This window comes from Chaetodon trifascialis, chromosome 12 (assembly GCF_039877785.1).
Source record: "Chaetodon trifascialis isolate fChaTrf1 chromosome 12, fChaTrf1.hap1, whole genome shotgun sequence".
Taxonomy (NCBI): Eukaryota; Metazoa; Chordata; class Actinopteri; order Chaetodontiformes; family Chaetodontidae; genus Chaetodon; species Chaetodon trifascialis.
This window is the reverse complement of record NC_092067.1, coordinates 20,440,529-20,457,310: the sequence shown is the minus strand read 5'-3', so window position 1 is coordinate 20,457,310 and position 16,782 is coordinate 20,440,529. Positions and strand designations below refer to the sequence as shown.

Below are 16,782 nucleotides of genomic sequence, written 5' to 3'. Positions count from 1 at the left end.
CAGCAAAACAGTGAAATAATGTCTGCAAGTCTCCATCAATCACAATTAATGACATTTTGCTATGTCGAGGAAATTGTTTTGGATGGTAGAATGAACAGCTGTATTGTTATTGTTCTTTGGTAAATAGAGAAATTTCACAGTGGTTCAACAGGACATTTGTCGCATGGTAATGAATTACTATGTATAGAGGATAGCAGTCTAGTGGATTTCTTCATATTTAGTTGTATTTTTCCAAGCATGAAAGTGTATTTAATAGTCATAAGACCTATTCTAATTGCTGTAGATATCACAGCTTTTCATATGATCTAGGCATAAGATGATTACATGTATTTCAATCAAATTATACATGTCAACATTTATGTTAATTTTAAAAAATGTTGCCGAGCAAATAGCATATATAATAGCATTTGAATTTCCTCTTAGGCTGAGAGTAATATCTTACATTTGCTGTTATGGTCGCTGGTTGTTTGTTATGTGACAGACGCCTTCCTGTTTTGCTGTAGGCCATTGAGCATATACGTTGATACCACTGAGCATTAATATATGGTCAGCTGAAAATGGGGGGGCGGGGGAAGACAGCAAGACTGCAGCCAGACATGTCATTTTCAAATCCTGAGCTCTTTTTGCTGTTGGCAAGTGAATGGACTATTGGTGATACCCATTACTGAGAAATGTCCCTTCTGCAGATGTTTGTTTTGTCTCTGTGGGGGAAGATGCAATTAAGTGGATTTGCTGAGCATTCACCCTGTCTGTATTTAACTGTAGATCTCCTCTCTGCTTGTTCTGTGTCTAACTAGTTCAGCAAACTGTCATTATATAATAATGATATGGAATGATAACTAGAATTAGAATTACAATATGAATATGCAGATAAATACATGTGCTGTCTATTTGCGAGGGGAATGATTTGTTAGGTATCGTTAAGTGAGTATGGGTAATTAAAGGCTCTTAAATTGGAATTAATCTAACTATTGCTCTCTTTTCTGGTCTGGAATAGCTTGATTGATCAGTTTGTTGTGTTTGAAGTGGTTAAGGTTACTTCAAATCAGCATCATGTGTAAACAAGGAAAGCTAGAGTTCCATCAGGATCTATAGCTCCCTCACAGCAGGAGGAGGAGGCAGCTAAAGGTTTTGTAATTGTTATTCTACGGCAGTGGTATCTGTGGAGTGCAGTTCTTATAGAGGAATCGGAATATAGAGTCATTTTGTCTCTGATTCCTGCAAAATAAAATATTACCTGTTACCTATACAACATTTGTAATGATACATTCACGATTGACTGACACAAATGAACCGTGACCATCAGCTTCAGAGAGCAAAATTATCTCTCTATTAATTTGATGAGCATGCAGCAATGTGTTCAAGCAGACATGTTATGGTGGTTACATGTGTTTCCTTGTGGCTTTTTCATTTTGGCTGCATTAGTCTCAGCAATTTCTCAAGCTGGTTGTGAAAAGATATGCTTTAATGAAGGCGTTATTAGTGACACAAGGTCGATCCACTCAGGTGCTGGGGTTCTGTAATAATTGGATTGGCTTGAGGGAAAGGTGAGGGCTTTTATTTAGAAGTTATGGGTGATCAATCAGCCTGGAATCAAACTAGCGGTTGAGGTGGAAATTGAATATGATGTGCCACAAGTGAGCGATCACAGCTAACCAGCGGTCCCTGCGGTTTCAAATTAACACAAGGTGCAAAGCTTATCTCGGCTAGCATGCCCTCCAGGGTCAAATGTTTTGTAAACTGCTTGTAAACTGTCATTCTCACTCATGGGAATTTGTCTGATTTGTAGAAACCAGTTTTACCTTCCCTGTAAGGAAGACATTGAGCCTGAAGCTATTAACGCATGGGGAAATTGCTTTTGTGTGTGTGTGTGTGTGTGTGTGTGTGTGTGTGTGTGTGTGCGTGCGTGCGTGCGTGCGTGCGTGCGTGTGTTTTATTCTAAATAATTCAAAAAGGTTGAGATAACAAAATAGTGTCACCAAAAGGGCACTTTTTTTCACTCATTGGGGAAGATGGGCCTTTACAATAGCCTGTTTAATGTTTCTCTATAGGTATGAATGTTGCCTATTTTAAATTATGCCTCATCAGTATAATGGTCCATTTTTACAATTTTGGCCCTTTCAAATAGGGCTAAAATCAGCTCCATCTCCACACCATTAAGAGAGTCTATTTTGAGGCAAGAGGAGCCTCTTGACTCTTTTCCACTTTGCACGTCAGTAGGATTTTAAAATTGAGAGTTCCTGTCACGTCTGTAGACTTTGTAGTCTGTGGCAAAGGTCCTGGACTGTGCATCACTGATTTCTGCTGAGGGCAGAGATGGGGGTTGGAAGATAGTGTGGTGGTGGGGGGGGGCTGGTGGTGGCGGGGTCAGGTACCTATTGTGCACATGCCTCTTAACAAAGACACACTCATTACTTATGCTTATGATGGCAGCACTACTGAGGCCTGGAGGTTCACTGTCACACTGAGGCAGGCAGCCCAGCCAGTCTGTCAGGGAGTGAAATACCAACATGTCCTCATGCCTAAACCACAGAATAAGTCATTTTCGAATGACTCCCAAAAAATCATATTTATGTAAATTATTTACATTGGGAGAGGTAACTTACGTACAGGAAGTTGAAATAAGTCAATGCTGACTTTCACATGGGAAACAAACAGTGTTTGACCCCTCCACCCATCCCCCTCCCTACGCAGACTTTCTCGCTCTTTATACTACATCACCCAACTTCTTCATTTGTCATAATTACTATGGCCACTAGAGGTCAACTCCTAACAGTAAACATAAATATGGGTCTTAATAAGCCCCTGGCACAGATGACCGATACAGCCGTCAAGTGTTTTGCTTCTGAAGTCAAGGATTGGCTGAAAAAAGAGAATTTTAACTCATGCAACATGGTCTTATAAAGTACAAATTCAAAGGTGAGGTTTAGAGTTGCTAAATGCTTTTATGTTGTATAACCAAAATTACCTAATTAGATTTATTAGTGCTGTTCACTGACCATGCACAATGAATGTGAATCTGTCAATTAACAATGTTTAAAAATGATGCATGCACGCAATGTGCAGACTATATGTGGATCTCCCCAAAAAGGTTCATAAAAGAGCCATATTTGGTGTGAAAACCTTTCCCAAACATCAAAGTAACAATGTTTCAAGGCTTCAAGATGCATGCATCATCGTCAGCAAGTGGGCAGAGCAGGAAACAGGGCATGCCACACTTTAATCTCAAATCAGCTCAGAGAATGCTTCAATTATTAAGGGGCTTTACGGCATAAGAGTGCCAGCCTCGGTGGATTAGAGTGAAAGCTGATTTTGCACTTGGAATTGGTGATGTTGGGGGGTATTTGATTGTGCTGTAGTATTTTTGAAGACTTATTTGCATCACAGAGTGATTTGCATGACTTTCTTAGTGAAAAAGACTAAATTCTGCAGTTATTACCTGAAGCAAGAAGTGGCATTGCATTGCAGTTGTATTGACGCTGCATCTGTGGTCATACTTTTAAAGCAAATTACGCTGATGGTTACAGGCGGAAAACTCTGGTGGGCAGATGAGGAATCGGCACAGCTGGGAACAGTTACCAAGAGAGACGGACGGAACCTTGCGATCCTGAGAAACAAGACAAGTGGGGTGGTTCATATGAAGGTGTACGACAGGGAGGCTCAGAAAGGTAAGGCTCACAGATGTCGTCACACCAATTCACAGATAAAGACACAGAAACACACACGCGCTATCCACATACTCTGATTGTACCTTTTTGCTTGCCTTTTGCTGGTTGCACTTAACATTCAGGAAGAAACCCGTGCCAGATAAACAATGGAGGATGCTCACAGCTCTGCTTCCCCACCTCCGAGAACACCCGTAGCTGCTCCTGCACTGTTGGCTACAACCTGCGCAGCGACCGCATGTCTTGTGAAGGTATGTTTCCCAAAATATTTACTCTAGAGCAGCTAAAAGGCTCCCATTAGCATTTTATTACTTATGATTACATGTTTGTAATCTTTCTGCGTGTTCAGTGTTCAGTGCATGTGTTTAGTCTTTGTACAGGTCACAGGGCATTCATAAATTCTAATAATTTAATACCTTTGTGTAGGGATTAAGAGGTAATTTGTCGTTCTTCAGGTGTTGACTCTTTTCTGATGTATTCCATCCACGAGGGAATCCGTGGAATCGCTCTCGATCCAAATGATAACAGCGAGGCTCTCATGCCCATCACAGGGACACTGTTTGCTGTGGGAGTTGACTTTCATGCCGGTATGATACCATGCAACACACAAAGGGATTTTAGTGGTTGAATCAGTGTTTGATATTGAGTTTAAGACAGCAGAGATCCACTGAAGCTTGAAGAGTTGTTTTGTCAGACATATGGTAAATTGCACATTGTTCCTGCTTAGCTTAGGTGAAAATGTGAAGTCGTTTTGAAGGCTTTTAAGTGGCTGTTAGTTTCACTTTATATACCCACACACAAACAGTACACACATTCTTACATAATATTACACAGCATACTTTTCTTCCCTTCCTTTATTTCCTGCAGTACAAATCTTTTCCTCCCAGTCTTAAACAGCGAAAGGGGAGTGAAAGGTCTTTGTTATACTCTGCTCTAACCTTTTGAATAATGGTCTGTGTGCTTGTAGAGTGCAGCACAGATGAAAGAGTAATAAGTTCACATTACAGGGGAACCTCAGCATGAATAACATAAAACTATTTCCCCACAAGCCTCTGAAACAATCCTAATACAAAGCAATTCCCAAGATATTGTGTCAAATGAAGGTGCCGTAACATCTGTCGCAAAACATGAACCCAATAGCTTTTGCTGTCTTTTGTTACATCCCTGCTTCTTTCCACATAATATATACGATAAGAATGATGCATTTATTACACCAACAAATGCTATGAATAGACTATAGGCTGGTAGCATTCCATATGTGTAATAGGTTGCTGCTAAAGCATGATAACAAAAGCTGTGTAAAGGAAATTGCATAGGCACACAACTGAAAACACAAACAAACTGCATACACACATGGGTTGATATACTGAGGCTTTGCACCACTTCTTTTCAGAAAAACAGCACCAGATAATACAATTAACATTTAGATAATTGCATATGTACTCTTTGACTTTCCTATGTAGGTTTGCGAGAAATGAGAGTTGGAAATGCAATATATGATGTATAAGGTCGCTGAAACTGATTTAATGTTACTAACCAACTGACTGGGGTAGAGGCACAGATCAACAGACATCTCCTGTCACTTGAAATGGGACTATTATCTAATGAAGGGTGAAAACAATGCCAGAATAATGTCCACAACAGTGTCTGTGAATGTTGTCGAGTTACCGGAACATTGTTTTGGAATTTTTTTAAGAATTGTTTTTCAATGCAATGAAAACCACATAGTTACATATTATTATACATAATTATTATGTATATTCACTTATTGGGGTGTCAGCAGAAGTATAATAACCTGAAATCCTTAGGTCATTGAACATAAAATCGAAACTATGCATGGCTTTTGGGGGTCAGAAGTCGGAAAATGTTTTCTTTTTAGCCATGGTCAGTTTCTGAGTCCACCACTCTGGCTCAGAAATATCTCAACTACAAGACAGATTGTCACAAAATGTGGAGCTGATATTCATGATCTCCAGATGGTGAATTACAATGACTTTGACAATCCCCTGACTTTTCCTTTTGTGCCCCCATTTGAGGGACATTTATGGTTTTGAGTGAAATGCCTCAGCAGCTATTGGATCGATTGCCATGACATTTGGTACACATGTTCATTCCCTCAGGAGCAGATAATCAATTAAGTTGTCTCTTAACTGTCCCTCATATGGTGCCATCATCGGGTCAAAATGTTAATTAGCCCAATAAATTTTTACTTATTTCTGTCATGGAAAACAGCTGCCAAGACTCAGCTGTACATTTTATTTCTAATTAGTAAGTGTACAAGAATCTGGTATTCAAATTAACACAACTGGAAGGACACTCTTAAATAATTGATGCTAATTAATGGTGGAAAATTACAGTAATATTCTTTAGACCTTACTTCTTACTTCTATAGAAGTGCTGGTAATGTTCATGCCCACTGTTATTTCATATATAATCACATATAGTTCCTGCACTTCACTGAACACATGCTACCGAACATGCTGGGTCGCTCATTACACAAGTAATTGTCAGTCAGTCTACTGTCTGATTCTAAAGCTGACTGTCATTAGAGGTCAGTAGCAATCTTCATGGTTGACCACCACTTTTTGGAAATAAGCCCAAGACAAAATCAGACATGTCCGAAGCACAGAACAAGATTGCTAATTGCCCTCCTATTTTGTGCAGGTGAACATGCAAATGCATAACTAAGCCCATCCAGCTGATAGCTCACGCACATCATTGACATGTCATTACAAAAGTCAGGCTGCTAGAGCAGAACAGATGAAAACACTGCAGCTGTATGCTGTAATATATGACCTATGTGTTAACAGAGTGTAGGCAGCGAGAACAAGAAGTGCTACAAACATATCACGCCATCTATGCTCCTTCCAACCTGTACACGGCCAAGCTGCCAGGCACACACAGAGATCCACTTAAAGACTGCACCATAAATAAATTATGTACTATTTTATATGCTTGTGTAATATGCCAGTAAAATCAGAAAGGGTCCATAACAGTTTTACCAACACCATGTTTTGCATGAAGCAATATACTGCCCTGTAAAATTTGGCCCACAATTGCCTTTCCTGCTCAGGCACTGTATGTCAACAAAGAGCTGTGGATGAACAGTGTGGGTATTTTTGCCATCATACTTTATAGTCCCACACAACATTTGGTGAAATGGACTGTGCTGCAGTAAAACGTGCTTTCATGAGCTGCTTTGTTTGAGGGCAAAACTGCTTTTGTGGCAGCCGCATTCATCACTTGATTATCTCTCATCATTAACTGTCTGTTGTGCAGGAAATGACACCGTGTACTGGACAGACATGGGCCTGAACAGAATATCCCGGGCCAAACGTGATCAGACCTGGAGGGAGGACATTGTTACTACCGGCATCAGTCGGGTGGAGGGCATCGCTGTTGACTGGATCGCTGGTTAGTACAGAATAGAACAGAATAGTCTAGAAAAAACATAAGTGTCTGTCATAAAGTAACAGAAAATTTCCTTTGGCATGTCTCAACAATAAATAAATGCATATTTAAAACATATTTAAGAACATACATGCAAACACATAGAATAGGTCTTAAACCTGTTGAATCTAAAACTGACAAGAGCAGTGTTTAACAGGTCAGAGTACATCGGCTATTTCTCAACTCCTCGAGCTCCGAAGTCTGGTACTGTACACTGTCAAGCTGGTATTGATTGGTGACAGTTCTTATTTTATGCACACTGCTTCCCCTTATGGCATTATTTAGATGTGGTTGATTTGATTTGAATTGCTAAAACACATGAAGCTTTAGCGACTGAGTATCCTCCACATAAAATCATTCACAGCGCAAATGTGTGTGCAGGATTAATGTCAGCATACGGGTAAATTCATGACAAGACCTTTTGCCCACGAGTATCACTACACATCTAATCTATTTTCATACGTTGTTATTGCTTTTTTCTACACAGGAAACCTGTATTGGACAGACCATGGTTTCAATCTAATAGAAATCTCCCGTCTGAACGGTGCATACCGCTCGGTGGTCATATCTGAAGGACTCGATCAGCCGAGGGCCATCGCTGTACATCCACAGAAGGGGTAGGCTGTGTTATTGTGTCATTTTTAGCCCTTACCTTTCTTAATTCTGATATATTTTGTTGTATTTGTCTTCATATTTATTGTCTTTATTTATAATTTGCAAATTTACACATTTGCAGTTCTCAAAATTTCCTGTAATCATATACAGCATTTGCAGTTACTGACATCTTGATGGAAGTGCTATCTAGATGGGAAAGTTTATTGTTCAACAATCCCAGTAGAAGTTTTTCTCATACCATTGAACAATCAAATGTGGGCACATATTGCAATAAATGTTGGTTAGAGGAATCATTGGCAACAATATTTGCCAACTAAATCAGGTATTTCTTAACTGTATTACTGTTTTTTCTTGTACACACTATAGTGCAGAAATCAATGTGTTTGTGTGATGCAATCATGCTGGCCAGGTATCTTTTCTGGACTGAATGGGGCCAGAACCCCTGTATCGGCCGCTCCCGTCTGGATGGTTCAGACCAGGTTACCTTGGTCAACTCAGGCATCATGTGGCCCAATGGAATTTCCATAGACTACGAGGTACAGTTGTAAACAGACACACAAGCACCGTCACCAACACCTCTCCTCCCCACTCACACATACTGTACTTCCGACCTCATCTCCTTTGTGGCTCAAATAGGAATTCGGTTTGTGATATGCATTTTAATATTGCTTTCCAGGAAAATACATTATACTGGTGTGACGCTCGCACAGATAAGATTGAGAGGATAAACCTTGAGACAGGTGAGAGCCGGGAGATTGTACTGTCAGTGGCCAACGTAGACCTGTTCTCAGTCGCTGTGTTTGGGCCTTACATCTACTGGTCTGACAGGTAATTTATTATTTTCTTAAATGCACACACATGAAACGGCCTGCAAAGCCTGCTATACTAACCTGGCCATAACCTTTCCTTTCAAAGGTCTTATGTGAAAATATGAAGAACAGCAGTTCCTCATAATGAGGCTCACTGCCTATTTTTGAGAATACTCTAGGCAGAATACAGTGTCATCAGCAAGGGCAAGGCCTTCCTCACCCTTCAGTGAAGTCAGACACAGTTAAATTTAATGAAGTCTCATTTCTTTTCAAGTTGGTAGCTTTATGCATTCTTATACCCCTGCAGTTTTGCTTGACAGACAGACAGGTTTTAAGCTATTAAGATACTGTACATAAGAAATATACCAGAAATAGTTGTTAAAGGACCAGTGTGTAGAATTTCATGGCACATTCTGTGAAAGAGTACCCGCTCCCTCTGAATATATACAGAGCTCAATCTAAGGTAACTAAAACACAATGATTATTATTTTCTGATGATTATACAATAGTGAAAACTTAATTATGATAATTAGATCCCATTTCTGCCAATAGATCCCTCTACATCCCACACACTGCACCTTTAAATAGTTAAGCAGGTCTCTTGTGTTTGTCAGTTTTGCATGTTTTTAATCTGTCTTGCATGACTTGAAGATCAGTCATCATCATTCTCTCCCCTTAACAACGGGAACAACTATGCAAAGAAGCTGTTACCTTTATTGTGTGTTAATGTTAAACATCTTGAATTGTATGTCAGGACTGCATGACTCCAGTCTTTGATTTTACTTTACTATTGTCAAATGAAATGATCTGCCATGAACCACTCATTTTGTCCCCCGTGTATCCTGGTGTACTTCAGGGCTCACTCTAATGGTTCAATCCGACGTGGCCTCAAAACTGACACCAGTGAGCCTGTGACCATGAGGAGTGGTCTGGGGGTCAATTTGAAGGATGTGACAGTCTTCAACAGAGGCAGAGAAAAAGGTGGAGGTTTCGTCTTTATAGTCTAATTGATTCACACATTGACTTTTACTAGTGAAGGCCTTGCCTTTTCTTAGTTTTCACAAAATTTTATAAAATCCACACTGATTTTCATCTGTAATGTATAATCATATATAGTTTAAACATGATCACGAGGGGGCGGATACTGAGTCAAACAAGTAATTGTTGAACATGTATTGGGTTTTGAAGGCACAAACCCCTGTGTCAGGAGTAATGGAGGCTGCCAGCAGCTGTGCTTCCACCTGGGGAGTGGTCGCCGGACTTGCTCCTGCGCCCATGGCCGCTTGGCAGAGGATGGCTTCGCCTGTGAGCGCTATGAAGGTTATCTACTGTACTCTGAGAGGACCATACTGAAAAGCATCCACCTTTCAGATGAGAATGACCTCAATTCACCCGTCCAGCCTTTTGAAAACCCTGCTTTTTTCAAGAATGTCATAGCCCTGGCCTTTGACTACAGTCAGAAGGCAGCAGGGACAAACCGCGTCTTTTTCAGCGACGTCCATTTTGGAAACATCCAGATGATTAACGATGACTGGACAGGAAGATCTATTATTGCAGAAAGTAAGTGTATTTCACATTCCCACAGTGTTTTTACATTATTTGTATGCTGTTGTGTAGTTGAAAAAGCCAGCCACTGCACACATACACTTGCATTTACACACATATGCAAATTTCAAGAGCTTCACATTTGCTGCGTGCCCTTGTGGCAAGGTTTGACTGCAGAAGTATTGTATCCCTGTTGGGCTTGGGCTTTAGAATAGTATAGCAATTGTGTTACAGGATTAGTTGGCGTGTTTCAGACGTGTCAGTCATCCCTCTCTTGTATGTGTCATGGGAAAGGTATGCTTCAATTTGAATCAATACAGCTGTCTAAACAGCCACATAACAACTCACATTTCATTGGGATGTGAGCACTGCCAATATGCTTCTATGGTGCACAGAGACGCTCATAGATCATAGACACTGACAGAAGACTATAGCTTTAGCTCTTGTAACATGCTGCTCTCATTATCCTGAATTGTGTAGATAAGATGTGATTTTTATTTCAGTTTTAATCATATGGGACAACCTTGTTAAGAACACAATATCCACATAGCATTAATAGCATGTATGTAGGTAGAATAGTATTAATGGCATTTACCTCGACATAAACATTTCCTCCTCCACTTCTTTTTTTCTGCCATTGCTCCTCTGAGAAGACCATTTAATACTAAGTCAGTAGGGTATAATACTCACGTTTGAAAGCTTTCTGCTTACTGACTGTCACAGATTGAACGATGGGACCAATCCCTCTCTATTCCCTCACTAAATCTCAGTCAGTCCTGTCTTGATAAGCATGACTGGCGTCAGATGAACAGCAAAAGCCTCTGTTCTGCTCGGCTAGCATCCTCTGCCATTCTGTGAGAGCTCAGCACCTTCCCACCCCCTCCTCACACTAGGAGACTTGCAGAGTGTTACTGATCCACTCCCACCCAACCAACCCGACCCATCTCCAACACCCCTGCTGAGGGAGCTTTCTGCCTTTTTATTTATCTTCTAGAAATGAACAAGCATTATTAAGAACCATCTGTCAGAATTACTAAGTGTCCTTCACACCTTGGCACTTGCAAAATGCAAAATCAAAGCGGTGCAAATAATTAATTTGAGTGCAATTTGAATTTTTGAATCCACAATGCATGCCCATGTAGTGTTTTCTTAAGGCATGGGCCACAATTTTTTGTATTCAGCTGCATTGCACACAACTGTGGTAGAATACTCTGCCTTCCTTGTTTCCAATTAGCTTATTCAATGTTGAGTGAAAGCAACAAGTCCGCCTGGTCTATACTCCTTTTGATGAAATCACCTCCTTTAGGCAGCTCCTAACCCTATACTGTATATCAAAGCAAGAGTGTCTTCTGTTTTCCTCTAAAAGTTTCTGCCTGCATCCCGTCATTGAGGAAAGGTGAAGATGTTAATCATCCATATTTCCCTAATTAAACTCCATGTCCCCCATTAATTACTCCTTCGCCCCGCCAACAATTTGTGAGAAATTCTAAGCTGCCAGACGGCTTTTATTGCAAACTATTAATTAGTGATTGGCTGACTCAGGTAGTGTCTTAAGTATTCTAGACCATGGTTTATAGTTCTGTAGATAAGGGGATACAGCCAACTTCTCTATCATCGGTCACATGTTTGCCATTAAAACAAATTAGGGGATGCATTGACACATGATATTCTGTGTGAAAACACAAGAGATACAAAAAAAGATGAGGTCAGGCCCAATATATTAGCTAAATGACACAGATGTTATACAGTTATCAATGTTGCTGTCATTAAGTTGAGAAAAGAGTAGACGGCACTCCTTTGTCCTTTCAAAATGTGATTCTCTTATGAAAGATAATCTCTTGTTTTGTCAAACAGTGAACAAATGTACTTCCACAGAGTAACACATGAACAAGCACACTCACACACACACACACAGAATCTGGTTCATGCAGGTAATCTTTCCAAAGCCCTAACAAATCTGATTTCCTATCTGGTTGACAAACTGTGATATCTGACAGTTTCGGGTCCAGCTTTGTATGGCGTAGCTCTATTGAATTTTAATAAATGTGCTACATTTGATTTTTCCATTCAATCTTTAAGGTTATCTGTTGCAATAAGAGGGACCGTTTATGTTTGGAATTTATTTTTCATTGGTTTGTACTGGATTGTCATTTTCTATTGCGTGTCAACATTTTTTTGCTGCTTGTGTGCATGTGTTGTTCTATGTGTGTGTATGTTTTTGTTTTTTTTTCACTACTTTCTTCATTTTCCTTTTTCTAGAACATAATGGAGACAATCCCCCAGTCACAGGCTTCCACAGATACCCTGCAGTGGTCCTTGGGGAGCAGTAGGCATATTCATGTACATGAGTATATGACAGCTCAACAACACTGTGTTATTATTATTCCGACCTTCTTCAGATTGAGCTTGTGCAGTATTGAAACAGTTGAGGTCATATTCAGTAGGTCATCTATGAGGCCAAAAAAATAAAGTAAATAATCAAGCGTGAATATGGCCATTTTTTTTCTTTCTGCCGTCACTGTTTCTCTCTGGAGGTTAATTCTCTGTCAGTCACATTCTTGTACCAACCTGGGAGGCTGCAAAGGCCTTTTCATATTCCGTGTTTAGGAAATTGGTTCATGATGAAAACATAAAGTATTCAGTTACTGAGTGACTGCTGCATCAACAAAAAGCTGTCTGTCCAGTGCAGTGAGGCAGGAAGTCCTTTCCCTGTCAATCACCACAGAGTTCTAACACAATTGGAGCCTGCTATCTGTTTCAAGCAAAGTCAATATTTTTACCTAAATCTGCACTAGGCAACTTTGCAGTTTAATTTCTTTTTTTAATTTGGGTAGATTTCACCACCCAAAGGCCACACAACATGATATCACTACGTGCTCCCCAGACCTAGATTTCTAGAGTGACAATATTTTGTTGCATGTTTTGTATTTACCATCAAGCTTCCTTCGGTTATTCTGCACTGAGGGTATTTCTCACGTATGCTTTGCACACAGAAGATGCAATACACTTTGTTGCAACAGTTACTTGTGACGTAGATCAATAAGACAGATGTGTTTCACGCATTAAGGCCAGTGTTTTCATTAACCTGTGCTTTGATGCATTGTCTGAATTAGGTTCCTTGGTTGGGATTTGAGCAGAGGTGTTATGTCTGTTCATTTAGATGTGGGTTCAGTGGAGGGCCTGGCCTACCACAGGGCCTGGGACACCTTGTACTGGACCAGCTCCACTACCTCCACCATCACCAGGCAAACTCTGGATCAGAAACGAGTCGGCGCCTTTGACCGGCAGGCCGTGGTCACTCTCTCAGAGGAAGACCATCCACATGTCCTGGCCCTGGATGAGTGTCAAAAGTCAGTAGGCCTTCAAAGTCTCCAAATACTCTCTTGCTCACTCTCTCTTTTCAAATTATTATATTGTCTCTTAAGCCAGAAATGTCCAGAGCTAAGTTCAGCCTTTGATGCTGTCATTCACGTTTTTAATTTTTTGATGATGTATGTTCAGTCACTCTGTTTTATCGTATTACAGAATATGCTGACGATGCCACACGCTATATTGTTATTGATTTTCCTTATCTTAACCCTGTTTAATTGAATCAAAGCAAACTGAATAGGAAAAAGACAGTTCCTGTTTCATGGTCTAGAAGAGGATAAGAGTATGTTACAAGTAGGGTTGACTATTGCAATACATTGCTCCCAGGTTTTCCCAGACAGCCTTTTAATAAATTACTTACAGGAAATCAAAAGGTTGCTTCCAGAGTTTTAAGTAGAAAAAAGAAAATGTAGTGCCTTTCAAAATGCATGCACTGGCCTCCTATTATTTTTATGAAAAAAATTGAGATTCTTGTACTTCTCTCAATAAATCTATTCATGGACTATATTGTTGATATGCTGCCAAGATATGTCCCAGCTAGAGCTCTCAAATCCACCGAGTGTCTACTGCTCACTGCACACAAATGCAGATACAGACAGTGCAGACAAATGGAAATGTCTCCCGCTCTATCTGAGGACAACAACATCAATTTAGGCTTTTAAGTGCATGTTGTGACGGCTTTTTTGCCTCTCCTCTAACCATTCTCTCATACTTATCTAGCAGCTATTTACTAACCATTTTCTAATGAATATGTTTTGCTCATTTTGATAAATGATCTAATGAAAATGCAGTAAACTACATGTCAAATTACAACATTCTTTAATTCGTATGTATGTACAGGTATACGTGAAACATTTTAACAGCTATTTGAAGACCTTATTTATCACACCACAACAACAATTAGTGCTTTTCAGCAATCATCTTGGTGACTTTTTTTTAGCTAGGATCCATTCAGTGCCAAGGCGTTGTTGCAGTATGCTGTTTGGAGCTAACATATCCTGGTGTAAAATATGTTTTGGTGATCATTTCCACACTTCAGGTGTAAGTGGTCTGATCACTTTTGAGCTGCATCCCTGGCGTTTTGAATATCCGATGTAACAGTTTGATTCATGTGCCAGTTTAAAAAAAACTCAGGGAAAAGATGTTTTCTGTTGTTCAAAAAATAACACATCAGTATTCCTGTCACTTCTACCTCAGACTTTACGCTTGCATATTCATGAATATAAAAATGTTACTGTGAGCAGTCTGAAAAGAGTGAGTATCTTCCTTCACCCGTTGTACTAACTAAATTAATTTCTTGACCTCAGACTATATCCTGGGTTGGTAATTTGGCACCATGTCCATTCCACTCCTGAAACACTGTCTGATAATTAGAATTCAGACTCAAGTAGCTAATTTGCAGTCCCTGGTTGTGACTTCTGACCAGAATCCTTATTATTGCACAAGAGTGGACTTCCATGACTTCATCATTGAATGAAGTGAGACCTCAGGGGCTGAAAAAGTTTCTCATACAATTTGAAGCATATTTACCTCTTTTTTATATGGTGCATCTGCAGAGCTGTGCATTTAAAACGTGCACAATCCTATCTGCAAACCCTTATAAACCAAGATATAATGTAAATCTTATATTTATTTACTATTATTTGTGTTTTTCATGTACTTAGAAGTCCTCACAGAGGGGAATTTGAATTAATACCTATATCTCAGGTCTTGGCAATTATAGAATTTTGGTCATAACTGACTAACATGACTGCATAAACCTTCCAACAATTTCATTCAGGGCAGCAAAATGTTCCTGTTCATTAGTGTTTGTTTTTCCTGCATGGTACAAGTTGCCTGGTTGACATGTTGATAGAGCAGCTCTTATAAAAAGCCTTATTCCTGCTCCCTCATTTAATTTCAGATGACACATATTTGCCCTGTAGTTCTTGCTGAGGTGTTGCAAATTCGGAAAAGTATTGAGACGAATAATGCTTCTTTTGGAAAGAAAAGATTGGTCTGCTCACTAGTAATTACATGTTTGGTTTGGTTGTCCTCTCACATTTTAGCCTGATGTTTTGGACCAACTGGAATGAGCAGAGACCGAGCATCATGAGATCCACCTTGGCGGGCAAGAACATGAAGATTATCATCAGTTCTGACATCCTGACGCCCAATGGACTGACTATTGACCACAAAGCAGAGAAGCTCTATTTTTCAGATGGAAGCCTTGGCAGAATTGAGAGGTGTGACTACGATGGTTCAAGCAGATATGTGAGTATGAAAGTAAATATTATTAATTGTGGTCGCCCAGTTTCAAGCAGGGGGTTATTTCTGTCTGTAAAAATATTCTCTTTCTATTATTCATAGTCCTACTTTGATTTCTGTCATTATCTGTTGTAAGGACACTGTTTTGATTACAGTTCCACATTTTTGTATCGTACCCTTTAAAATTCCTATGAATCAAATAGTGTTTTTATGAAAAAGGCCCAGTGACTCACTAGTTAGAATCTATTTTACGCATTTGTCTCTCAATGACGGGGATGTTTCATTACAAAACATCTGAGAACCATGGCACATATTCAGGGACAGGATGTCAAATTGATCCAGCTTTTTATCCTGAAATGAAACAGTTTTTTCTATTTTTCATTTCATCTCCCATCCCTATTGAGCTCCCAGAATATGGTTATCTACACAGCGGATAGGATCTGAAATACCTCTTGATGTTCTTTCTGCCATTCATTCTCTGAGGGTACAGATAGTTTCTTTAATTACAGAAGTCATTCCCAGTTAAAGTAAGGAATCTCACAGGAGAGAGTTCTTATTTTGTCCAAGATGCATGCATCATGTATAACATCCCATCACTGGATATACTGTATATCCACTGTGTAAAAGACTACAGTATAAGGTGGCCCCTTTTTGCTACAGATTTCAGTTTTTGCTTGGCATGACCTCTGCAGCTCAGCACCTTGGCCCATCTCAATTAGTTACCCATATGTTTTCTGAGCTGGGTCACAAGGCTCAGAGAGTCTTCACCTTTGGGTCCCCACCAGCCCTTGCTGCAGTCTAATCCTGCTAATGAAGGCTTTGCTGTTAGAGCGCTGTGGGTGCAGATTCTCAATTCCAATTAAAATGTGTAAATTGAACAGAGGTGGCTAATTGTCGACTCGAGCACTCACCCAAACTGGGGTTGTGTAAGACAGTCCGTCCATTATATACAAGAAGCTTACTGCGGAGATGGAAGCTGAAGGCTCCTGATCACTTCATTGTGTTCTGATTGTTTTATTCATTTCGACACTTGTCTGATGTGCTAAAATTGCAAAAGGCTGCAAATTTCATCTTGGAATAAA

The 16,782-nt window shown here is 39.9% G+C and overlaps 1 protein-coding gene across 5 annotated transcripts in view; it reads left to right on the top strand.

The window, feature by feature from the left end:
- lrp1bb (low density lipoprotein receptor-related protein 1Bb) overlaps positions 1-16,782 on the top strand; it is a 238,565-nt gene that overhangs the window by 161,462 nt on the left and 60,321 nt on the right. For all 5 annotated transcript variants that reach the window (XM_070975440.1, XM_070975443.1, XM_070975442.1 and 2 more), the window contains exons 32-42: positions 3,528-3,668; positions 3,791-3,916; positions 4,121-4,252; positions 6,945-7,079; positions 7,603-7,732; positions 8,140-8,266; positions 8,407-8,558; positions 9,396-9,520; positions 9,728-10,099; positions 13,245-13,434; positions 15,502-15,706. In XM_070975440.1, coding sequence (XP_070831541.1) covers positions 3,528-3,668; positions 3,791-3,916; positions 4,121-4,252; positions 6,945-7,079; positions 7,603-7,732; positions 8,140-8,266; positions 8,407-8,558; positions 9,396-9,520; positions 9,728-10,099; positions 13,245-13,434; positions 15,502-15,706 — 1,835 coding nt within the window. The remainder of the gene's footprint in view (positions 1-3,527; positions 3,669-3,790; positions 3,917-4,120; positions 4,253-6,944; positions 7,080-7,602; positions 7,733-8,139; positions 8,267-8,406; positions 8,559-9,395; positions 9,521-9,727; positions 10,100-13,244; positions 13,435-15,501; positions 15,707-16,782) is intronic.